Source organism: Mugil cephalus, chromosome 2 (assembly GCF_022458985.1).
Source record: "Mugil cephalus isolate CIBA_MC_2020 chromosome 2, CIBA_Mcephalus_1.1, whole genome shotgun sequence".
Classification (NCBI taxonomy): Eukaryota; Metazoa; Chordata; class Actinopteri; order Mugiliformes; family Mugilidae; genus Mugil; species Mugil cephalus.
Window position 1 is genome coordinate 12687967 of NC_061771.1, and position 25829 is coordinate 12713795.

At 43.7% G+C, this 25829-nt stretch overlaps 1 protein-coding gene across 2 annotated transcripts; it reads left to right on the forward strand.

The window, feature by feature from the left end:
* Positions 1 to 1548: 1548 nt before the first annotated feature.
* LOC125004319 (protein AF-17-like) lies at positions 1549 to 24275 on the forward strand. 2 transcript variants are annotated; one of them, XM_047578836.1, is made up of 20 exons: positions 1550 to 2279; positions 4423 to 4502; positions 4624 to 4678; positions 4776 to 4885; positions 8966 to 9069; positions 10314 to 10407; positions 10755 to 10865; positions 11713 to 11802; positions 11955 to 12102; positions 12192 to 12992; positions 13454 to 13656; positions 14865 to 14982; positions 15224 to 15290; positions 15386 to 15534; positions 17968 to 18168; positions 18392 to 18468; positions 18643 to 19013; positions 19152 to 19257; positions 21066 to 21278; positions 21363 to 24275. In XM_047578836.1, the coding sequence occupies exons 1-20, from the start codon at positions 2171 to 2173 to the stop codon at positions 21396 to 21398; spliced, it is 3243 nt and encodes a 1080-aa protein (XP_047434792.1). In that variant the 5' UTR covers positions 1550 to 2170; the 3' UTR covers positions 21399 to 24275. The 2 variants fall into 2 exon arrangements, with proteins under 2 accessions (XP_047434793.1, XP_047434792.1); XM_047578837.1 differs by lacking the exon at positions 10755 to 10865 and having other exon boundaries at positions 1549 to 2279.
* Positions 24276 to 25829: the final 1554 nt, after the last annotated feature.

Consider the following 25829-nt stretch of genomic DNA (forward strand, 5'->3'; position numbering starts at 1 on the left):
GGAGAGCACAAAAATGCATGAGGTGAGGGGTGAATGAAAGTTAAGGTAGGCCTAAATTAAACGTAAAAGTCTCGGTTGGACATCTCCAGATTGAAGCTATAATGCTGATGATGGACATCTAGTCCTGTGCGTTATCTAAGTACTGGTGAAACGGGAGTTGTCTTTGTCATGGGATTCGGTTTCGCCCTCACTCACTGAGAAAACGAATGTCAGTGACTCTTATTTGTCTTCACATCAGCATCCATCTGCTGGGGGGAAGTGTGCATGACACTGAACCTGTTTTCTTTATGAATAATTGCTGTGTGAAAGTTTATTTTAGGACCCACTGGGGGTCTTTCAAACGGGTGCAGGGGGCGAGAAGCTTAGCAAACAAAAGCTTAGATTATTTAACTACAAAAGCGAAGAATTTGAGAATTATGCAAAACAGCTTTCAGTCTTCCCACTCTACTTTCATGTCACCCACAGAATGGATAGTAATAAATTAAGTCTGCCAGTAAAAGACATGGGAATTTATCTGTTTTTTTAGCTAAAAACAAATGGTTTGTGGGAATTTCCAATGTGATAAACCTCGTGAGCCTCCGCCAACTTAAAAATTAGGCTCTTCTGAGTGTTGGGGATCTTTTGATGAGCACACAAATTGGGTTCTGACTAGTCACTTACTAACTCATTATGTCAATGGCTGTGCGAGCATGCGAGTGTGGATGAGCTTCGCCCACGTGCCAGTCACGCCTTGCTGCCTTCAGACCAGAAGAGGGTGTTAGCTTCATCCAGCTGCCACCTCGCTATCAGCCCTCTCCATCAGCGCCAGTTCCCTTTTTCTTTCTTTGGGTTTGAAGAGAAGTGACACTTGTGAGGCAAACTGTCATCGCATCTTCGTGTCCATATGTCAGATTAAAAAGCCCAGTCATCCATTTCTACACTTCAATGACAATGGTTCTCTTTTTTCCAATTTGAAAAAAAGTTGACTCTAAGACATTTTTTTCTTCTGAGAAGTTTGAGAACGTTGAGTAAGATCGTGGCTAAAATAGAAGTCAGGTTTATTTATGGAGCTGTTGGGAAATAAAAGTGTGAAAAAATCAAAAAAAAATAACATGTCGGGAAACAGGAATAGCACCGAGAAACGCCTGCTTCTGCAGAAGCTCTTGGTGTGTGACAGTCTTAGGTCCCATTTCCACCATAAAACCCAGCCTCGGCCAGACAGAGTTTACTCAGCCAGACGTCACAGGAGTCATAAAGCATCCATGACGCGTATCCAGTCAAAATGAGAGGCTTTTGGTGACATCTGCTGACTGAACTACAAGAGTGTACCTCACAGCCAATGGTCCAAATAAAATACTTATGAGTTCAAAAATTTAGCAAGCAAGCAATAAGATACAGTCTCAGTTAAAGACAGGAAGCGTGTTGTATGGAGGAGTTTCATATCTAATTGCTTTCTGTTGTTTTGGTTTCAGCTGTGAACGATGAAACGTGCAGAGAGAGAGGATAATAACGTGAATATGTTGAAACTTTAAATTCCTCCATACAGAGCTGAATACATTTAAACGAAAAGCCAAAAATAAACACTGACACAAAGGATGTTTTCAATGCCAGGTCAGGACACTGGATGGTGAAATAGCCTGTAATTGCTGGCCGTTTGTTCCACGGGGATCCTGAAGATGGCGCTGTTGAAACGCAATTGATAAATTGTGCCAGCCAGCGGTTTTGACCGGCTAATCCACATGTTCTACTAATCTAATGTTATACGCTATTATAAAGCAGCCGGAGCGCCGACCTAAATTCGGCACACCGGGAAAGGGTCGCGATTAGACCCGGAGTTTGAAAACGCGCGACGAAATCGGCGACGGAGGCTAAAAACGAAAAAAAAAAAATGCGATAACTTGCTACCTCTCGCTGTGACTTTTATTCCGACCCAGAGGAGAAGATCTGAGCATGCGCACTGCATCGGTTCTATGGGGACGGGGAGGACATCACGGAAAAAAGCAGCAGCAGCAGCAGCACCACGAACCCCACGCCGAGATTTCGCATTTCCATTCCTCTTGAAAAAAAAAAAAAACTGCGCGACCGACGCGGCCCACGACTATGCCCGGTGCGGCGTCGACCACTTGACAGGCCTGGCCGAGGTCTGAGCCGTTGCCGGGAGGGGTAATACAATTCTTCATATGGGAGCAGCATGCGGGAAATGGTCGGAGGTTGCTGCGTGTGTTCAGACGAGCGAGGCTGGGCTGAGAACCCGCTGGTCTACTGTGATGGACACGGCTGCAGCGTCGCCGTTCACCAAGGTAACGCTAGCCGCTGTTGTTGCGCGTGATTACCGGGCAGCTGTGGCGGCTCGAGGCGCCGGTGGGTCCGGCCGTGCGGCTTTAGGTTGGCCGCTGTCTACGTGCGTGTTTGTGTGTGTCGGTGCGTGTGGGAGGGGTATGGAAGGTAGGCGTGCTGTTTGTTGTTTCCTCTCCGCACACATGACTGAGCACACAGGGCTGAGAAAAAGGGCTGACGCGGAGCCAGGATGGCGCCTTGATGGGCACCGCGGGTCCGTGGAAAGTCTGGCCCAGTGGGTCCGCGACACTCTTCCTACAGGAGGCGTGTTTGTGTGTATGCGTGCGTGTGTGTGTGTGTGTGTGTGTGTGTGTGTGTGTGTGTGTGTGTTATGTGTGTGTGTTTGCGGCGAACTAGCCCCCGGTGAGGCCCACCGGGTCTGGACTCTTGTGTGTGTGTTGCCTTGTGTGTCCACCTGCTTTGTTGCTTTAATGCGAGCTGAAATTGGAGAAAATAACTCCTCGCGTGGGGGTGCATGCTTTACGGGAGCTATCCTCTGGTGGAGGCTGCTGGTGTGTCTTGACTCATCTGCGCATCATCTGCGGGGTTTTTTCACGTAAAATGTTGCGTCCCCAAAAGTCAGGGCAAGTGCTCGAAAATGTGGGAGGAATCAGACGTCAGAGCCTTCCCGTGCAGGTGGATAGCTACTTGCATTTTTACCTCCAAGTAACAGGGATGCTGGACCTGTAGGGGATGGAAGCAGACTCCTCCAGCTACAGGGAAAGTATCTGGTAGTTACAGACCCCAGTCGTGTGTTGTGACACTCACAGATGTTCCTGTTTGAACCCCAAATCTTCACCAGTCTTTTTAGAACTAAAGAAGCTACTTGGATGAAACGTTTTGGAGAAAATCAAGATGTAAAGTTGCACTTGTTTCAGCTTGTTTTTTGTTTTTTTTTTTTGGATATTAAATACCATGACAGAGTCTGGATGCCAGACCAACCTCCAGGAAGATGCTCTGGAATCGCTCTATTGGGAACAGATGTTTTTTTTATCCTTTAAAGTCAGAGAAAGTGCTCTAAAATTGAATAAAGAATCAGCCTTCCTGTCCAAGTGGATAACGGTTGCACTTTTAAGGAATAATCAGATAAAAACACTTAGAACCACTGATACATTATCTTTTGAGAAAATACCCAAAAACGCATCACAAAGGTTATTTGAAGATGTTTCGTCCATTTTTTTTCTTCTTTTAGTTCTGAAAGACTGCTGGAGAGTTGGGGTTTAAATGGGAGCATCTGGATGTGGCCCACCTGAGAGTCATGTGACGACGGGGTGACCAGATGCTCACCTGTAGTTGGAGGAATCTGTTTTCGTGCTGCTCTCCTTCCCCAGTGAATGGTTTGCGAGCAGAGGAGGAACTTCTTGAGGACAGATGTTAAGACCGTTCTAAAAGGATCATGACTTATATCTCAGTCCACCGGAGCGGGGTTTTCTGGTTTTCCGTATTTGACTTCCTTTACTCCTCTTTCAAACCATCCGTCTTCTCTGGCCAAACTGCGGATGTTGTCGTCCTCAAACGCTTGTCCTTCGTCCCTCAGGGCGTAGGTGGACGGCTGAATCCTGACCTTAAGAGCTGTCACTCTAGTTTGTGAATCGGCCAAAGGCCTCCAATTACAGGAATCTTGTCATTACAGACCGTAGACGTTTCATGTGGGAACCACCCACGTAAAAAAAAAAAAAACCTAAACTCTCCTCCAGTCAGAAGAAACTTGGATGAAACCCAACGAGTACAGCTTCCTTTGTTTCAGCTTTGTTTTTGGGAGCCGGACCGACTTTCCCCACCCACGACTGGATTGGGGCAGAAAGTTGTCTGGACTCTGTCCAGTGGGAGCTGAATATGCTCCAGTAGAGATCCATGGTGAGCAGCATGGAGCTGAACCAAACTCTGGTTGGTTACAGGACTATGCAGTTGTGTGCAGATGTATTGAAAATGAAGTCCAAATGGCTGTTACCAGACTCATATATTGATAAGTACTGATTGTGGCTACACCAGGCTTATAATGACCACCTGGGTGACTGACAACCCTCATTGACAGAACAGATTAAATGACACTAATATGTTTTTTTGTTTGTTTGTTTTATTCCTGACCTGATCCGTGTGTCCCAGCATGCTACGGCATTGTCCAGGTGCCCACCGGCCCGTGGTTCTGTCGGAAGTGTGAGTCACAGGAGCGGGCAGCACGAGTGGTGAGTGTGCCAAGCGCAACGCGAACGCGCAACACGACACAACTCATCCGTTCTTTGCTTCACCTGCCGTGAGTAATGCCACACTCACCGCAAGCTTGGCTCTCTCCGCTCTGTGTTGCAGAGGTGTGAACTGTGTCCCCACAAAGATGGCGCCCTCAAGAGGACGGACAGCGGAGGTAAATGCTATCCGCCGTCTGGCAGCGCAGACAGGAGCGGCAGGTTTTATTTCCTAAAGAGCCATCTGAACCACTGCCAATGTCTCTGTCCCGTCAGGCTGGGCCCACGTCGTGTGTGCACTCTACATCCCCGAGGTGCAGTTCGCCAACGTCCTCACGATGGAGCCCATCATCCTGCAGTACGTCCCGCACGAGAGATACATCAAGGTACTGAAACACACACTGTTGATGGGAAAACGTGCTTATAAACATGTTAGTGTGCCGGACTCCATCAGAGTAAATGTCTGCGATGACTGTCAGTCATCCACGGCATGGACATTTAGGTTTTTATTTGGGACGTCTTAGGGCGGTGCACTCATGAGGCGTTAGAGTAGAGTGCCGTTCACTGGGATCAAAACAGATTCCTCCAGTTACAGGTGAGTATCTGGTCGTTACAGACGCGAAGGTTCAGGTGGAGGACACCCACAGATGCTCCTCACCAGTCATTTAGAACTGGAGACTTGAATGAAACTCAAAAGTTACCAGGTTTTGTTTGTACGGGTGTGGAAACACATGCTCTGTCAGACTCTGTCCGTAATTATGACTGTCGCACTATTACAGGATCCGCAGACACTAACTTGCCACTTCATTAGGCACACTATTGAACACATTCTAATAACAGTCCTGCACTGAGTCTTATCTTCATGAAGGTCATGGTTTTCAGCATTAATTTCAAATAAACGAGAGAGTTGCTGATTTAACTGTGTTTTATTTTGGAGTCTGTGGTTTGTAGTACTGTAGAACTGTATTGTGTTGTACTTACACATATTTTTATTATTTTAACAACCCATGTTTAAGTCGGTGGGCTAGGATAAACGCTAGGTGAAACACTTTAGTGTTCAGTTTAATCTAGTTTAACAATCTACATCCTCCAAAATGGTCCAGTTGAATCACCACATTTCTGACGCTGTTTCAACGTCAACATTAGAACAGTCATGAAGAGAAGTTCAGTGCGAGATGGTTTTATTAAAATGTGTTTCACTAGTGTACCTAATGTAGTGGCATGTAAGTGTATATTAGATATTGCTAGGACAGCGGACAGATGCAAACTTTTACAGGAAGGAAACAGGAAGTATAATGTAGCTGTATATGAATGACAGGTTGACAGATGGTTTCTCATATTTTGTGCTTTATTGGATGTATTGGTAACACTCACTGAATTAATGTGATACAGAAGAAATGTTGAAAACCTGAAGGTTCTCAGGCAACTTCTGAATGGTTCCCGTTACTGCCGCGTTAGTCTATTGTGCATTTTGTGTTAATTATGATGAAAAGAAACTCTCTCTCTTACTCCAGATTAGGAATAAAAAGTAGGTCAGGATCATGTAGACACAACTGTTAACTGCTGACAGTGAATTCGTTCTACAAAATGTGAACAAACAGACCCGAGAGATATTTTTTTTCTAGTTCAGATGAGATCTCCAGTAAATTACATATATATATTTTTCCGTGGGAATTGAAGCTAACACTTAAAATATCATCTGTGGTGCCCGGCCTTAAAGGAGCCGATTGGGGACTTTCTGTGTCAACGATTCCACTGTGAGCGAATAAAAAAAAAAAAAAACAGGAGTGTCAACAAATCATGATGCAATGCAGCATCAATGTGGGAAACTAGATTCTTCTTTGGGGGAAAACAACTATGCTTCACATCCCGTTGCTCCCTCCACCTACACGTCCTGTAGAAACGCAGCGCTGTGGCAAGGTCACGTCTGCTCTCTAGAGGCTGCTCGAAGTGTTTCTGGGAAACGTGGGAGATTTCTAGCTGAAGAAGAAGAGGCAGGTTAAGGGAACAGCAAAAAGTTTACAATAAGCGCGCGAAGAGCATATTCATTGTCGATGGGGTTGTTTTGATAAGCGGAAGGCCTGAAGCTGTGGAAACTGAAGCTCTGGAATAACTGAGAATTTCACAGTTTAACAATTAACTCATTGATAATCGATTAGTCATCTCTGAGCTGCGACTATGTGCGGCTCTCGTTTTCACGTCAGCTCCATGTGTGATAAAAGGACCGGATCTCAGACCACATTTGGAGGTGGCCTGACACACATTTGACCTCATTCCTCTGTAGGGCTAGAGTTAAAAAAATACATTTTCAGATACTCACAAAATACTCGAAATTTGAAATATTCCTAAGACTAATTTTGTGATGCAGCACGACATGATTAGTCCACGTGTGAGGGGGTCCAAGACAAGACAGAAGCTCCGATTCTGTGACACCGTTAGGCCTGAAAGCTCACGGCTCTTTTAAAAAAACAAGTATTTTGTAGTATTTATGGCGTTTTTGTTTAGACATACCATACAATACAATTACCTATTACGATTAAGTGCTATGTATAAAAAGTAAAGTCCTGGCTCACATTAACAACGACTTACTGGCAGGAGTGCTTGTTTTTATATTTGTTCATTAAGAAACAAACACACTGTTACAAATAATCACCTGAAAATAAATGTATTAATTAAAGTCTGTTCATTAGTAATGAAAGACTTTTAAAATATTCCATCAGATTGTTTAGTGAATATGAGTGCAGTGGTTGTCACTGGTAAAAAACACATCGACATGTGGTTAACTAATGTTATGAACGTAGTGACAGCTTCTTTGATTTACCTTTATTGTTCTTTCACTGCTGCAAACAGCACATCAGTGACACTGCGGTGCTCATGGAAGCCTCCTGGATTCGAGTTATAATCTAAGCGAATTGGAGTTAACATAACAGACTTTTTCTCACAGCTTGTTCCAAAATGTATATGATCTCCCAAATTCATGACACACACACGCAAGGAGCAGCTGCTCATGGTTCTGATCCAGCAGTAGTAGGTAGAGATCGGCTACGCACAGCAGCTGTTCTAATATTCTATTGCACTCCAAATGATGTCGCTTTTTATTTGCCTGGCATCTTGATCTAGATCTTGATCTTGATCTTGGTCTTGAAACGCATTTGGTGTCAACATTCAGCTATTGTCAGCTGGGTGCTCGTGATCAGATCTTGGAGAGTGAGTTAAAATAGCGACCCCACTGACAGATGAACGATAGCAGGACTTGGCTTACCATGCAGACCTAAAAAAAAACAATAAAAAAAACCTTGTGCTTGTTATTTTTTGTCGTTTTCACCTTGCAAAACAAACAATTTAACCACAACCTAGTTTCAGTTTTATGATACATCATCTTTATCATTACTTGTAATCGTTTGTACGCGTGTGTGCGTGCGACAGTGTACCCAACGTGGACCAGAGCCGGTATTCTGAAGCGACGCACTGTTACAAAGGAATCAATACTTGATGGGCTCTTTGGACTGATCCGCCAGCGTTTGTCCATGTGCGTGCCTGCATATAAATGTACATGTGTGAGTGTTTGAGAGTCTGGTTTCATATTACTGTGTCAGCTACAGTAAATTGCATGCAGCTTTCTCACCCCCCGTCAGAGCCATTCATCCAGATTTTGCTGCCTGCATTCCTAGACAGCATAACAAAGGACAGTGAAAACTTGAGAAGCCACTCTTCTTTTACGTGCTCGGCGCAGTTATGTCTCTGAGCTTTTCATTACGTCCGAGTGAAGCGCGGTGCAGAGAAGGATGTGGGAAGTAGCGGAAAAAGGGAGAGAAAAAGCGAAACAGAGAGGGCTGAAGTAAAAAAGGTAAAGAGCCTGCTGTTCCTTTGTTCCGCACCTGTTGCTAGGCCTCTTCTGACCCCCCCCCCCCCCCCCCCCCTCACTCTCCGACCAGTCAGCCCGGCTTACTGGAAAAAAAAAAAAATGAGAAAGTACAAAAGCTGTGTGTGTGTTTGCTTACATGTATTTTATGGACGGCTGGACACAGTTGCATGCCGGCAGAGGCTGAAATGTGTTTGTATCGACATCTCCGCTGTAAATCTCTCTTTTGTGGAAACAGATACACAGCGATCTGCGGTTCAATGGATGAATGACAACTTTCTTTACAACATCCCCAAACATCTGCTCAACAGTTTCTCCGAACAAAGCGCCATGCTCTGTTTGGGAACCTCATCTGTTGTGTTGACAAGAAAAACTTCCTAATCATTTACAGTACAGCTGCAGCTGGACTCAAATTAGGGAGCGTTTCATCTTTCCTGCGCTACGATCACAGTGGTTCGTTTTAGCGGCACGGTGACATGCGAGCGCGCCCCCGGTCGCGCTGGCACCACAGACGGAAAAGCAACGCAGCACCTGTTCTCAACAGTGATAATAATACTAATAACGCAGTAATACTGATTCCAGCGTCTCTCAATCATCTCCACAGACGTGCTACATCTGTGAGGACCACGGCAGGGAGAGCAAGGCGGCCTGCGGAGCCTGCATGACCTGCAACAGGCAGGGCTGCAGACAAGCTTTCCATGTCACCTGGTGAGTGCTTCAAATGCGCGTGTGCATGTTTGTGCTTGCGGTCGAGGATTTGTCATGTACGGCATGGCACGATCTCGATCATCACAGAGGTAAGGCGTGGTAGGATTTCGAATACATGTTGACACATGATTTGAAAGTTCCTAAAATGCTGCAGCAGGGGCTTTTTAAAGAAGCTGTTTGAATTTAGATGCATATCTAATGTCACATGTTTGCTGAGACAATTATATATGACCTCACGGAGGCACTCAACTTGTTATCAGCAGTTTTTTTGTTGTTGTTGTTCTTTTTCACCCAAAAAAAATAAAGATTTCCAAGTCATATCAGACTTCATTTCAAAGACCAGATAACAGTTAAAAAAAATCCTTGGCTCATTTTTTAAAAATACACACACACATATATTTATAAATATATATAAATATGCGATTTCCTGCATCTTATTAGCAGAAATTGTGGTGTGAGACTTGCAAAAGAGGTAATTCCGGTGAGAGGGAGATCCGAGACATGAGAGAAGCTCCGACTCGATTTGAAAGCTGACTTAGAAAGTAGGACGACAGAACACAGCTGAACAAACACAAAGCCACGTGCGAGATGTAAAACTAGAGGGAAAATATTGTGGAAATACCGCAAATTGGCCATCACCTGCAAATCAGCAAGATGTCTGAGAATGGGTCGAACGCTGGAGGAGACATGGGCAGTGATGCTCCCATTAAAGTCTCTGCGTTCCCTAAAAGAAAGTAACTGAAACTGTAGCGACGTTCATATTGCATTTGTTTACCTCGAGGGAGACATTTTCTCTCAACTCTCCTGAGATTCAGCCTGTCCTTTCGCTGCTGAAATTACGCAATGTATCGCTTGAATGATCAGTCACGAGTGTACTGCATATTTCCTTTGTTTATATAAAATAAAAAGCACAATAACTGCTTTTGGGGTCATTTTTTTTTTAACGTGAACACAAGTATTTTTTATTTTCCACTGCGGTGCAACTTCCAACATTACTTTGATTAAAATCTCTTTCATAACTAAGAGAAATAGTCCTGATTGAAACGATCTTGAATAGGAATCTGAAGCCGTTCAGGAAATCCGTAGCGACACCCAGCACTGTGATTATTTAAAGTCTACCCTGGAACACTGGAAGGCTCAGATTTTGATGTGCAGAGATCTGACATTGAATCCTTTTCTGGCAACATCGAGGTATCGTTGCCTGGGCCTGTGTTTGTGTTTAACATTTGCTCCTCTGTTTTCAGTGCTCAGGTGGCTGGTCTGCTGTGTGAGGAGGAAGGCCCCGAGGCTGACAACGTGAAATATTGTGGATACTGCAAGCATCACTACAACAAAATGGTAAAAATATTAGTGCATTGTTCCTCCTCTCTTAGATATATGAAGGAGTTTTGAGTCCTATTTTTGACTATTTCTTGGCCCCCACAGCACATTTAATTCCTGGATCCTTGACTGATTGTGTGGCTACAACGCAAATATAAAAAGTCACTAGCAGTAACTAGCCTGGCACAACAAACAAGCTGTTTTTTGTGATTTTTTTTACACCTAGTGAATTCAGCAAACTAGGGGCAATTAAATGAACTGATTGCAGTCTTTATCGGGTTGTCCCTTTAGAACCTTATGCAATGGAAGTAGCTTTAAAGGTCTCATTTGGGGCAACGCTCTTTGTCTTCTTTTGGTTTTTGCAGCAGAAGAAGTTGCGCTCGAGTGAAAACACAAATAGCTCCTTCTGTCATCCCAGGGTTTGGTCTAGCTCACCGTCGCAAGAAAAGCAACACCACCACCATAGACAGAGAAAGGTGAGCTCGGGCGTTACTTAAATGGCTTTGTATTGGCACCAGTGACTATGTAAAGATGGACGAACCTTCAAGCTCAGTGTGGTGTTTCTAGTTGTCGCCCTCTTGGAAGTGTCTTGGCTAATTCATCGATGGTCAAAGTTTAGGTGGGTGGGTCATGTCACAGCAGGCAGCTAGCAACCCGTCACTCAAAGTCACTGCAGCCTTAATTATGCTTATTTATAATCCTTGATATAATCAAAACAGATGAATTATATGAAAATTGTCCCCGTGCAGGTAACGATAGAGACCAAAACGCTCTAAACTGGTGCAAATATGACATTTTAACATGGAGGTCTATGGGGATTGACTCGCTTTCAGAGCCAGCCTCAAGTGGACGTTTGAGGAACTGCGATTTGCGTTAGCTTCAGTTTCCAGACCTGGAGGTTGCTGCCTGGTTTTAACTGATCAATATCATACCTATATTTTATAATAATGGTGAAAACCATGTTAATCGGCTGCAGACCTGCTGTGAGAAACAGATTAACAATGTGCAAAATGCGGGTTTGGCATGAAACAAACTGTCATGATATCCTATGAGTTAGAAGAACCGATCAAAGGGGGAGTTGTGGTGACCAGGGGACGAAACTGATCAATTTTTAGTGCTTGTGTTCAAAGATGTTAATAAAAAAAAAATCTCCCTGTACAGTCATGAGTGGAGAAATTGGCTATAGAGACCAAAACATTTTTTGTACCTGACTGTAAATGGGTTTATTTGTGCTGTATACATTTTAACATGTGGAAATGTGAACAACTGATACACAAATCTAACGTCAACCATCTCTTACACTCGTATTCCATGTGTTTTCAGAGTCACAAAGACAAGATTCGGCAAAAGGAGCGCCACAAGAAGTCCACTGACGGCTTGAGCTCATCTGTGACGACAAGCAGCATAGAAAAGGTACAAAAAGGGAAAATGACTGGAGACATGTTGATCACTGAAAACTCACACAACTCCTGGCGCCACAGTGTCTCAGTCCGTTGCATAAAAGTAATTACTTAAGAAAGTTTTGATACGTCTGGTCTAGTTGTGATGTGCATGTGTTTCAACAGATCTCTTCAAGTCACCACAGCAGCAAGGACAGCGAGGGCAAGTCCAAGAAGCTGAGCTCGCACAGTCACAGTCATCGCAGCAAGAAGACAGGAAGCACCGGCAAGAGCTGCTCCTCTTCCTCCTGCTCCTCCAGTCCATTCAACACAGGTACCGAAAGTCTGAGACGCTTTCAGACGTGACACAGCGAGGCTCTGTCAGTATTTGTGTTTGACGTTAACTCTGTGTTTCCCCCGGAGGAGGCTCCCTGTCTGCCGCTCAGGATTTCCATCAGTTCTCATCTTCTTCCCGCCTGGAGCGAGACCACGACCGCGGAGGCGACGACCACGGCGGAGAGGAGCGCAAGGAGCGCCACCGGAGGCCGGCGGTCCAGGAGGAGGAAGACGAAGAGGAGGAGGATGAAAAGGAAGAGGACAAAGATGAAGAAGAGGAGGAGGACTGTAAATACCACAAGCCACCAGCACTGACCCCTGCTGATGGCCCGCTAGCAGGGTCACAAGGTCACGACAGGTCAGAGGGAAACTCCAGCCCCTTCGAGAACAAGGTCACCATCTCCACCTTCGGGTCCATCATGCGCATCACGTCCTCATCAGGGCTCAGCAGCAAGATCCGCAAGATCTCCTCCTCGGGGGACTACAAGTCTTCCAAATCTCTCTGCAAACCCTCTCAACTGAGCACGCCGCCGATCCTGGAGGAGGCGGACCCAGAGGAGAAGGCCACGCCTCCGCCGCTGCCCCGAGAGAGGAGACACCGCGGCAACAAGAAGAGCCGGCACGGACCGGGGCGCCCGCGGGGGAGCAAGAACCGAGAAAGGAGGGACGAGGAGCATCACCACCACCACCACCACACGGCGCCTCCTCCTCCTCCTCCTCCGGCCTTAACCTCCTCCGTCTACCCGAGCCCGTCCCCCGCCCCTCACCCCGCCTTCCCCTCGACGCTGCCCTCAACCTCCACCTCTTCCTCTTCCTCTTCTTCTTCCTTCTCCTCCTCCTCTGCCGGGAGCTTTTCTACAGGCCGTGGCAACTCGCTTCTCGGCTCCAGTGAGTCTAAGCGAGTGGGTGTGTGTGGTAGCCCTCTAACTTCCTGTGTGTGTATTACAGCAAGTGCATGTGGGGCGGAAAAAAAAAAAACCTGTATCGCTATCTATTTGCACTTTGGTGTGTGTTCGTTTGCAGCTTGACTCAAGTGTTGAAATGTTTCCATTACACGGAGCAGCCTATCTGTACATCTGAGAATAGAACAAGCAATTAGAAGTTGGCGCGAAGCAGGACAAAGGCAGATCCTGTCTCATGGTGCTGCTTTTGAAATTCACAACATCTTGCAGGATTTATTATAAGATGTATTTATTTAATCTCAATGAGCCAGAGATAGGATCCTAGAAAGTGTTTAATGTGAGCTGCACTTGTCTCTGAGCGTTAGATTTACAGATTAACTCTCTAGTGTTTGTCTGTGAAAACATTCTTCTTTTGCTAAACTTAATTCTGTCATTTGTCTCACTCAGGTATCTACTCTCAAGGTCTCAAGGACCCTCTCACACTGGGCGGGGGTGTCTGCACTACTCCTCTGTCCCTGGGTGGAGGGGTGTGTAGCACCTCCTTGTCTCTGGGAGGAGGCATGTGTAGCACCCCTCTCTCCTCCGGACTCCTTCCACCCCTCGCCCCCTCGCTTTCTCTTCCGTCAATGAGCGCTGTCTCAAACACGCAGGTACGTCAGAGACGGAGAAAGAATGGACATTTAACGCAGGTTAAGTCAGTAGTTTGTTTTAAGCTAGAGGTCTTCAACGTTTTTCTGGCCGGATTAAGTAGGAACCCCCTACCTACTTACTATATGTGTTCTGTATTAAACTCAGCTTAGTTCTGTTTATCCCTTAAAGAAATTTAAATTTGTGGGGGGAAAATAAAAAAATAATATATGAAAAATGTCTAATCAACCAAAGATTTTGCGACCCCCTCTGCAGAACCTCCACTGACCCCCTGTTTAAGACCTAGGCTTTAAAGTTAAACGCTCTTTGACTTTCTGGTGGGAAAACATGTGATTATGTCTGAGCTGGAAGGATCACTTCATTTGGACAGTTTTGCAAATCACATACACTCTGTAAAAATTATACTTGATTCACTACCAGCAGTCACAACTACACCATACTCCTAATATACACTTTATTTTTAACCCTGACAGTTTTTCCGTAACCAGCATATCAGACTAATGTAGCAGCAGTGGGAACAATTCAGAAATTGCTCATGAGTCATCAGTAATGCAAAATGCAAAAATATAAACTGATTATACTTCCTCTTTCTTTATTCACTAAAATAATTATAGTGGTGGTCAAATAAATATTCATTACATCAAAACAAGTTGCACCATCGCCCCTGTCTGAGTGATAATTGATATACAGTGTTAAATAAAACCTTCTTTTTGTACAAAACAGTGCAAATGTCTGCATGCAGTCTTCCCGTGTGACTGTTCAAATGTTCGGCTGATGTTGAAACAGACTCAAAAAGGTGTCAAATCAACTGCTTGATCATTGTGGAGGATCTAGTTTGTAGACAAACTGGATTAAATTTCTGTTATTTAGCCCAGTCCACCGTGTACAATAATAGTCGCCTGAGGTGTGTACAAAGAAATAAAATATAGATTTTTCTCTTTTTTATGTCAAACAAAAAGCATTGAACGCTTAACTTTGGGTTTAGAAAATAAATTGTGATGATCCACAGACTGGTAATTGTATTTACTTTGTTTTAGCTGCACATCCCATTCAGACAATCAGAGAGGTTTCATTTTATTCTTGGTGGATGTGGGTTATAATATATATATATATATATAATACCAGTATAATATAATACCAGTTGACAACGGTTCCTTTTCTGCCACCGTCCTTCTTTACCAGCCAGACGTTGATGTTTTCTGTTTCGTAGGTCCATCCAGGTTCCAGCGCCTCCTACAGCCTGACCTCCTCCCAGCCTTTCGCCAGCTGTCTTTCAACAGCCCCGGCACTGCCGCCACTACTGAGCCAAGCCCAGACCTCACTGCCAGGTGAGAGCAACACAGAGATCAGAGATCAGCATGATTTATTCACATTTGTTGTTGGAGTTGATGTAAGCTTGAGATAAACTTACACAAGAAAGCCTCCTCTGGCAGCTGGTGCTTCCTTTCTCAGAATCTGACTATAGATCTGCTGATGTAACACAAACAACTCGATGCGTTAAGAAGCCCGCCGTCAGTAATCAGAAGCGCCGCTGAACTTGTTTGATTGATTGTTTGTCCCCTTTCTCAGAGTCCGACCTCGATGACTGCCGCTTCCCGTGTCAGGGGAACTCGCCGAGAGAGAGTCTTTCCTCACAGTACGTCTTGGTCTTTGTGTCTTTATTGACTTTTCTTGGTAATCTCTTCTTATGCTCTCTGGTGACCTGCTGGTTTTGTCTTTCTCCTCATCCAGGTCTCCAATGAGCTGTCTTCCTCTTCTGTTTGACCAGAGAGACGGGCTGGGCGCTGGAGCCAGAGCCCGTCCCGAGAACGTACCTCCGGCCAGCTCCCACATCGAGCTTTTATTGGAGAAACACGGCAACGGAGAGATGGGAGTCAACAGTGAGTTGGAAACAAAAGGCATACAACTAGAGGCCACTGGCTCCCAAAGGCTCCAGATATGAAACTGAGTCATAGCAATCATCCTTCAGTTAAGCATTTCGTCTTGTAAAATTCAGGCCTCCCACAATCCTTTAAATTAGAAAAAGTTATTTTGTTTGAAGTTGAAAGGGTTACGAACTGCTGCAAAACATGCAGTCAAAGGCAGAGTTACAGTCAAGCACAGCACATTAACTACAGGCTGCACACGCACGTTCTGTTATTATGACCTCAACACAAACAGTAGTTTGGGAAATCAGGGAGTGATCAAAGTGGCAGCAACGCTGTGCAAAGCAAAGCAGAATCTGAAGTGTGGTCATAGTAAATAACTGTCTAAACAAGAATCCCTAAAGAAGAAGAAAGTAGAAATTATTTAAATATTTCAGTGCAGTTCAGCTTCAGCTACCAGATGGTTCTCTGAACAAGTTATCTGCATCTTTCTGTTGATGTGAGCTGAGATATGAACTGTGCAAAGAGCTTCCTGGGTACATTTAAAACAGATGGAGAAAGGTGTGAGTAATTTGCATGAACACATGTAAAGTATGGAAAGCCTCCAACCAGTCACGATTAAATATTTTAATCTGTTTAATCAGCCTTATTTCTAATGTAACAGTCCTGCATTAAATCCTCCTTTGTGACCGCTCTTAGAAAGGTCATAATAAAACTGGATGATCATTTTGGAGGATGCAGTTCGTGGTGCTGTTAAACTAAATTGAATTGTAGTGTTTAAGTGAAATAATAATTTCAAAGTTGTCCTGACAAACGACAAGAGAGAAAGAGACGAAGCAAAACACAAGAGAGGACGATTGAATCTGAGTCGGACAAAGCATTTGTTTCTGTGTTTTTGTATGTGGCACAAAAGGCAGAGAACCGTTAGAAGGGGTTTGTTGTCTGTGATGCTGAGAACATTGCAGCGACACTCTGTGAATCAGTTGAAAGCATTTATTAGATTGTGGCATTGTGGGTTGCAGCTTCAGACCGGCGTTGGCACCGGTGCAGATATAGAACCAGGTCGAGGGTAAAAACTCCACAGCTGTTATTGTTAAGCCAGTTAATGAAGTCTGTTTTCTTAGTTTTATACCTGTCGACCGTTGGCTATACTAAATTCTGTGTAACATGTCAGAAATATTTAATTATGGAAAAGAATAATATGAACCAGTAGTAGCAGCTTGACTGAAATCTCCCCCATCATGTTTAGGAGTATTTTATTTGAGAAAAAGCCCAGCACCGTTCCTCACATAATAAACATCCATTTAGTTTGTGAGTTTAATTTTCTCATCAATCAAAGCCAAAGCATTGCATGGCGGGATGTTAAGAAAACATAATAAAAAAGTGGAGTGGTTTAGGACACAGCCTTGGTTGTGTGACCTCTTATATTTTCCTGCTCTGCCCAACTTCAACCCAAGCAGGGGCCCAAACAGCCAGGGTAATTGGAAACACCTGGGTGGGGGCGCAGGGACTGAAATAAAAGCTCGGTGCAGGTTACTGGGTCGACTCTTGTCACAGATATTCGCTGTGCCGTACCGATCGTTTAGCCCCAACCAACTGATGCCGACACACACAATAAGTTAAAGCATGTAATGTGAATTATGCAGTGATGGTGTACAGAAAAAAAAGTTCTTCATCCCTCCATCCTGTCACGGTGAAGTAAACATCGACCGTTTCCTTGTTTTGGCCCTGAAACACCAGGCCGAGCTTCTGTGACCCGGGTTTTTCCGGCGTGTCCTGCAGCGGACGACTCAGCGCTTTGAATCCGCAACGCAGTGAATCGGGTAGATGGGTCGCTCTGATTGGCTGATCTGCTTAGAGAACCACAACAGAAACAGGAAGTGATGAAAATAAACAAAAGACACAAGTTGAAAAGTCACACAGAAGACCCGTCTTGTTTTTCTTCTTCGTCTCATCCAAACATTCAAATCCAGAAATATTTTCACAACAACATGGTCCTCAAGAATAAATAAACTGTAGGGCAGCTGATTGTTGAGGAGAGGCCAGAGCTGCACATCAGATTGTAGGGCTCCACAGCTTCCTAGCCTCCCAGCTAATTGTAGCACTTCCTGTTTCTCTTAAGAGTTTATTTCCTCTCATGTGCAAAACGTATGTTCCAGCTGGTTGTTGGCTCCTTGCGGTGTGTTCAAGTGCAGCTTTGTGGTCCAGACACAGAAGATGTCACAGGTTATATTGGTAGTTCCTTGATGTCAGTATCTTTACAATAAATTATCTCACTTTAAGAACGTTTTGCTGTTTCAGTGGACCTAATCAACTGTTCCCCATTACAAATCCCAAACTGTCTCTTTCATTCTATGACATCATTAGCTGTAAAGCATCACGGGGTCTATATGTGTTGCCACATCTCATCCTCACACACCTGTGCCCTGTGTTTCTGTGCCCTTCCAGTCGTGGAGATGCTCCAGTCGCTTCACTCCCTGCAGCAGGAGAACCAGCGCCTCCAGGACCAGATCCTCAGCCTGACGGCCAAGAAGGAGCGGCTGCAGCTGCTGAACACGGAGCTGGCCGTGCCTTTCCCTCCTCACATTCATTCCATCCAGGGCTCCATGCACACGTCTGCCCAGATCAACTTCCTGTCATCTACTCAAGGTCAGATTCCTCACCTCCGCTTTCATCTTTCGTATCAAATCCCGGAGGCGCCCTGTCTCATCTCCCTCTCATCTGTTAAGCACTAGTGTAATATAACCTACAGTAAACATTTCAAAACACAGCTGAGTTGATCTGCTGTTGCTAGAAGCTGTATCTAGTGTCAGCTGTAACAGTATAAAGTGTGATAGTTTTCACCCTGTGATTATCGCTTACCTTTCCTTAGACCCCGTGAGCACCAATAAGAGCCCCCTCTCCAAAAGCTGCTTCCTGAATGAAGCCTCCTTTGTTACCTCGTCCGAGGTGAGACACTAGATCCTTGTGAATTGTGAGCACATCGTGTAAACTAAAACCACAGCAGTGTTTTCGCTTCTTAATCCTTTGTGTAGAAACATTTGTGGCTGTTGTTGTGAACATGAACATGATGACACTAATGGTGTTTCCCGCTAAGATGCTCCACTCTTGTGTTCAATTCAGGAGCTGCACTCTGGTAGTCCGTCCCGCAGCAGCTCGTCGCTCTCCTTCCAGAGCACGCCTCCCCCTCAGCAGAGCCCCGCCTCCTTCGGCCAGCCGCTGCTAAACGGCTTGAGTCGAGGTCTGAGCGACGGTTTGGGGACCATCAGTCAGGCTGGCGGCTCCGCTCTTCCTGTGGTGGGCGGGCTCATGGCGTCCCTGGCAGGAAGCCCTCAGCTGACCATGAACGGCGTGCTGGGCGGTTTGAACGGTGTGATCCAGTCCCCAGTACAGAACGGCCCTCAGCCCACGCTCCCAGCTCTGCGTCCTCAGCCTCCTCCACTCAACCCTCAGGCCCTGGCGCAGAGCTTCCAGCTTCCCAAGAGCGTGAGCCCGTACGTACAGAGTGTGTCCTTAAAGAAAAAAAAAAAGCTATAATTCAGTTTAAAGGCATTGAATTTGGTTTCAGGGACGTGTCTGAGTTCAGACTGTGTCTGGTTTGTGACGTGGCCGCGTGTCGACTTTTGTTTCAGGTCTTCTCTCCTGTCAGAGCAGCAGAAGCAGCTTCTTCTGGAGCAGCAGCAGCAGCATCAGCAGCAACAGATCCAGCAGTTCCTCACCTCTCAGAACTTCACACCGGTAAAGACACTCTTTACCACCTCCTTCCCACCGCTTCAGCTACTTTCACATTTCCGTTCATCTGACTGATGCGACCAGAATTTCATGACGTCACACGACTGTTATAACCAGTCTCAGTGTGACACATTAAAAAAGGAATCCTGTTGCTCATTGACACACAAATCATACAAGTAGAACTAATAAAATAAAAATTTGATCAGAGGACTTAACTAATCCCTCTGGGTTCATATCCTCAGTGTTTGCTGTGTCTGTCTGATGAACATGAAAGTGTGTAGCTTTGTTAACCTTGGTGATTTTTATTTCCTGCAATGCCAGAGCCAGCTCACAGAAACTGACAGAGGACACGCGTCAGCTCAATTTGAATGTGCTTTCACAGCAGTGGACTCTTTACACTCTTAACAAGACGTTGTCACCGAGCCGCTGCTGGATTGTCACTTACGCTCTTGGTGACGTCATCTCTCACTGCCAGTGTGAACACAATAACGTTTTATGTTCACTTAATAGTTAATAACTTAATAATGGATGTGAAGGTAAAAGCGAAAGGAACTGCATGGAGCTGTGGCAGGCAGCACTGAGGCAGCTGTTCTTATTTGACTTGCAAACTCATGAGAGTCTGATGAGGTTGGAACCAGTCAGGGTCTGTGACACCACATAAATATAGAAACCGGTTGGTTTCCTGTGTTGCTGTGGAGTTTAGTCATAGCTGCAGAGACATGTGGGAACTAAACATTTTCACTTTGGCCGTCTAAGTGGGTAAAAATGGAACTATAGACTGATCGGGACATTATGATCAACTTCCTAATATTGTGTAGGTCTCCTTTGTGCCGCCAAAACAGTTGTGACTCATCAGAGAATGGACATGGGCCTTCTGAGGGCGTCCTGTGGTGTCTGGTAACAGGATGTTGTTAGTGAGAGGTCCTATGGGTCACATAACCAGCACTGTGTACCTTTATAAGAACTGACAAGATTTACAGTCTCTGAACACACTGCAGCAGACTAGACCAGGGGTGAAAAACGTTTTAGTTCGGGGGCCACATACAGCCCAGTTTGGTGTTAAATGGGCCTTAATAATCTATAAGTAACCACCACACCAGACTTTTTCCATTTGTTTTAGTGTAAAGAACTAAATTAGGAGACTGTTTACATTTAATAAACTATCCTTTAAAAAATGCAATTTCTTAAGAATAAGATGTGCATTTTGGGAACATTGTGTCTGCTGTTTAGTCCTGGGTCTCAGTGTTGTGTTCTGTCCACTTCTCTAACTAAAACATAGGACAAATTAAGAGTAGCAGTTATTTTCATTGAAAGATTGCTCTCTTCTATGAAATTTTTTGCAAATTCATTCTGTGGGCCAGATTAGACCCTCTGGTGGGTCACTTTTGGCAGACGGGCCGTATGTTTGACACCTGTGGACTAGACTGATATCTTAAAAAAAAAAAAAAATACATTGTGTCTGACCAGCTGTGTGGAAGTGAGAGGAGAGAGCAGGTTTTCTGTTTCTGGCACTTTCCATGTGCACACGCCACATGGTGCTTAGTGCAACATTGCAACATCTCTTCAACCTAACCAGTCAGTCTCAGCCACTGCAGAACGTCTTTGGCAAAGTGAGCCTGCTGCTGCGGAGCATCAAATCTGCTAGAAATAGACAGAAGAAGAACAAAAAAGTCCTTCAGTAACAGAAGATAACCAAGATGTCTCCACATCTCCAACACTGCTGTCCACATGGATTCTGGCCTCATTCAGAACCAGTCCCATCTCACTTCACATGTCTCCTGGTCGTCCATTAATCTTTTTGTCTTGTCCTGCAGGAGCAGCAGATGGTCGTGTACCAGATGCTGCAGCAGCAGAGACAGAGGGAGCTGCAGCGCCTCACGCTGACCGGAGCACTCACCTCCAGCCCCAACTCACCCATGATATCCCAGTCGCCCAACCTGCTGTCCTCAGCCACAGCCTCCCCCCTGCAGGGCGGCCAGGGAGGCGGCCTCTTCGGTCTGCAGGACAGTGCACTTCACAAACCCGGGGTGAGTAAACGCCGCAGGATTCCTCATTAAGTTTGTGAACACTCCTACTGGAAATTAAATTAAATCCTGCGATTGTGTTTTCAGGCTGCAGGAGAGAAGGGTGGAGACAAGAATGGATGATGAGTCTGTTCTAACACAGAAGAAGCTCAGATGAAAATATGAGGCATTAAGTGCCGCCCTGAAGAAGTGAGGTCAAGACTTTTTCCCTTCTGTCATCTTCATCGTACACCCTCTTTATGAATGTAAAACAGGATGGACTTAAAGTGAAGTTTTTCGTGTTTTGAAATTCTTGATATCAGAGGTTCTTCTCATAGGTTTTTTTTTTTTGTGTGTAGGCAGCTTTCAGAGAGCATGAATAGAGTGGTCTCTTCTTAAATTGCACTAATTTGTTCGCTAGACCAATGGGGCTGCTTCTGAAGGCAGAGCCAGACTTCCCGCTCACCCATGCAGGAGCTGTGCAGGATTTTGGTTCGAAGTATATGAGCTCGAGGTTGGAGCGTCTCTTTCTTCTCTGACTTTTCAAGCACTGACCATTCATTCCCTCCGCAGCTCAAAGTTTCCATTCAGTCAGTGAGAAAATCACACTTCTGCCACTTCATGCACCCTCAACTGTCTTCCTCGATATTTTGTCTTCCCTTTGTGTCCACCCCACCCAGATTTCGTCAGATCTTCTATACATTGCAGCCTCTCGCTGGCACTTGCCATGTAAAGGATAGATATGCTGTCATTTTCGATGTGTGGATAGTGTCCTTTCAACGTTAAGCTAGTTATTACCTCAGACTTTTCTGCCAACTATTTTCCATTGTTGACATTTTGTGCAGACACGTTACCACAACAGCCTTCACTGGATATAAATGCCCATCAGAAATCTTGGTGTTCACTTTAAGGAATTAACTACGTAAAAGAAAAAAAAGAAAAAAAAAAAAGAAACATCCGTCAGAGACTTGATTTCAGCGTGCAAGCACCGAAAACCACCACCAGAGTTCGGAAAGACTTTTATATCCTTCGAGTTGCTATGGAGATTAAGCAGACAAAACCAAACATTTGGAAATTTTAAGTAAGAAAATAATAGTTTTTTCCTAAATAAGTGTGCACTTTGCATGTTAGTTGCTAACAGAGCAAATCATCACAGCACTTAGAAAGGTTGCTCGGTACTTTCTAGGCCACTAGAGACTAACAGGTTGTTGATTTCTATGAGTATTTTGCACTCTGAAGTTTTTTAAGTTACTTCCATTTATAAATATTTCTTTCATGTCCGCAAACTAGTTATTCTTTTAGCAATACTGGATAGATAATGCCTTAATGATGCTAGATTTACAGAGAAAACCACGAGCCCAAAGGCCAACTTTACTCTTTTTTGTCGTATTTCTTTGATAGTGTTTTTTATCTCGGGTACTTGGAGGGGTATGTTATTAAAGTGAAAGCACTCTTCCTAAACCCGTTTATACTTTTGATAGCTGACTGAGGATTTCAACAGTTGTGAATAACCGTATAGTGGTGACTTAAGTGTCAAAGCATTTTCTATTGTAATTTTTGTGTTCGGATCTTCTTTAGTTGTTTGTGCTTCAGAGATCAAGTAGAAAATGTTACAGTGAAGCCTGCACAGTGGTGTCATAGGAGAGGTGTGAACTATTATTCAAGTGCTGCAGTTATAGCATGATGTGGTCTGGTGTAGCCAGACTCGGTTCTCATAGAATATGGGAAAAAGTCATTACGGGGCGCGTTTCAACCCATTCAGAGAATTAAAAAATCAATTGCATGCAATTAGATGGTCCTGCAACCAATCACAGTCATGTTGTTTTAAAGTCATTCAACACCACCCCGTTTAGATGACGTGATGAATACGTCGCGGTTCGTCAGCCCGGCCAAATGATTTGAGTGGCCCAACAGATTTTGCAGGAGCATAATCACTTCCCACTGGAGCTGCTCCAGTCCAATTCTACGCCATAAAATGATCGTGTTTGAGAAGAGTCGGGCTGACGTCCAATCTGAGAGAAAACCTATTCCCAGCAATGAGAAGACTTTCCAATGTAGAGACTATGACAGGTTCCCCTCTCCTCCTTTTCCCTCAAAGTCAGTCAGTTCTTTAACAATATTATGTCATAATCCTTCAGATACATCCTCTTTTCTGTTTGCAATCTTGAACGGGATCTCCCAAACATGTGATACCTAGTTTGTTTTGTTAGCAGCACATGTAGATGTCAGAAATGAACTTCGAGCAGCTCACTAGTTGATGATAAATACTGTAGCAAAGACAGAAGGAGAATGTTGATTGTGTTGTTCAAGACACGAGTCAATGCATTAACGTGACTCAGAGTGGGAGGGCTGATTCACCTCTCAGCTGAGACAGAGTCCAGATTACGTCCAAGACGTTGACTGACGAGCGGCGCGAAGGATTTCTGAAGCGGTTTCTTCCTCATGTTGCACTGGGGCGCTTTTTGGCCCAATTGTAAATTGTTATTTTGGTTTTTTTTAGTTTTTTTTTTTTTTTTTTTTTTTTTTTTTTTTTTTTTTTTTCAATTTTGTTGGAATACGAGTTGTATACTTTAATATGTTTGTGTAAAAACACATTCATTCTTTTAAGCTTTGAAGTTTGGGTAACCAAGATAATCCATGTTATGAATGTCGTACTGTGTATCTTTTATGTATTGAAACATTTAAGCACCTGCCTCTGAATGAGGTTTGATGGAGAGCAAGTTAACCCTTGAGATATGAATTGCATGAAATGCAGTGACGTCTCTCAAATGTTTTGCTTTATACCAAGTAATAACTATGCATAATTTGAAATGCATTGTTCCCTGAAAGAAAAAAAAAGAGAAATGAAATGAGCACTGAATTTTAAAAATGGACAAGCACGGTGTCATTGTACAGTGTAATCGATCAAAGCAAATTTGACGATATTCAGATGAAAAGCCCTGTAAAGTATTTTGATATTTTTGTGTGTAAAATTAAAAAGAAGGATTAAGACAGCTTTTGTCAATAAATGTATTTTACTGAGTTGTTTACAGTCCGTATTACTTAACTGGAAATACTGAGCTGAGTGCGGGTACAGAGAAACACATTTTATTTTTATTTATGAATTATTAACTTGTAGCTAATATGAATTAACGCACATGCTAATACTTGCGATAAACATTTTAGTTTACAAATATTATATAAATGGAATTAATGGAAGAATTTACAAGAAAAACTCTTTATTGCCACAAACACACCTTCTTAACTGTGAAGCATCAAGCATCACACTGTTAAGGCTTCTCTGCAGCAGGTTCCAGACAGCGAGTAAGGTAGTGGGCAAAATGGACGGAGCACAAATATAGGGGAATCCTACATATATATATATATACACACACACACATATATATATATACATACATATGGAGAAAATATATGGAGAACTACAGCTTGGGAGAAGATTTATTTTCAGTCACAGACACTTACCTGAAGCGGCACAATCTACACAGACTTGATTTATAGACCATGGTGGAGCGGCTGAGTCAAAGCCCAGACCTCAGTCCATTAGAGAATGTGTGACTTGACTTCAAAAGGTAAGTTCATGCCGTATCTCTGTTTTTACAAAGAAGGAAGAACTAAACAACTTTTACAAATCTGTTCTCAGTTTGACAGAAAAGAGTTTTTGTTCATTTTTCTCTAAAAAAAACAAATACATATAAGTAATAAAAATAGTCAAAAACTGAAAACTTTTTAGAGGTCACATTTCTAGTTTGATTCTAAATCGGAGCAGTAGTGTTATCTTCATTTGACACTTTTTAATCACATGTTAATAGCAAATATGTAGTTTATCTCCATCCAAAGACTGTACACGTTGTAGGTATCTAATGGTTTTCTTGATGGTGAATAGTGATGCTAAACTGGCCTATGTGTGATGAGCATATCATTAGTTATAAGCCAGTAATTAAATATATATTTACAAAAACAAACTGTATTCACAACAAATGAAGACATTATCATAATTATGATTTACCAGCTATTAATTACTAAGAATACAATTATAATAATAAAAATAAAGTGCTTTTCGGCAACTTCTTACGGAAACGTGTAATACTTTTTCATTTATGATGTAAACTTTAACAAAATACAGGAAGTATATTGCTGCCATGGAAACATATCAACCCCAGTTCAGTTCCATATTTGTTTTTTTTGTTGTTGTTTGTTTTGCTTGCTACGCATTATCTTATAATTACAAGAATAATATCAGCCACGATCAGAAATGAAAGTGTGCAACGGGACCGTATAGACACGATTGTTAAATGCTTTGTTAAATCTGCCTTCTTAAATATTCAAAATGTAAACAAATGAAACAGGTTGTCATGTGTCCATGGCAACGCTGAAGACTACTTCCTGTTTCTTGCTAAACTTTACGTCTGTCCCCACAAGTTACGTTTGTTCTGCTTAACGTGACATTCTGAGGTTTTTGAGGTGTTTTATCGCCACTTGGCGACCTGTTTATTGGGTATTTTATTTCATTTTATTTTTATTTTAGACTTTATTTTAGACTTTATTTTAGTTTTTCGAATTCATTGCGCTTCCGTA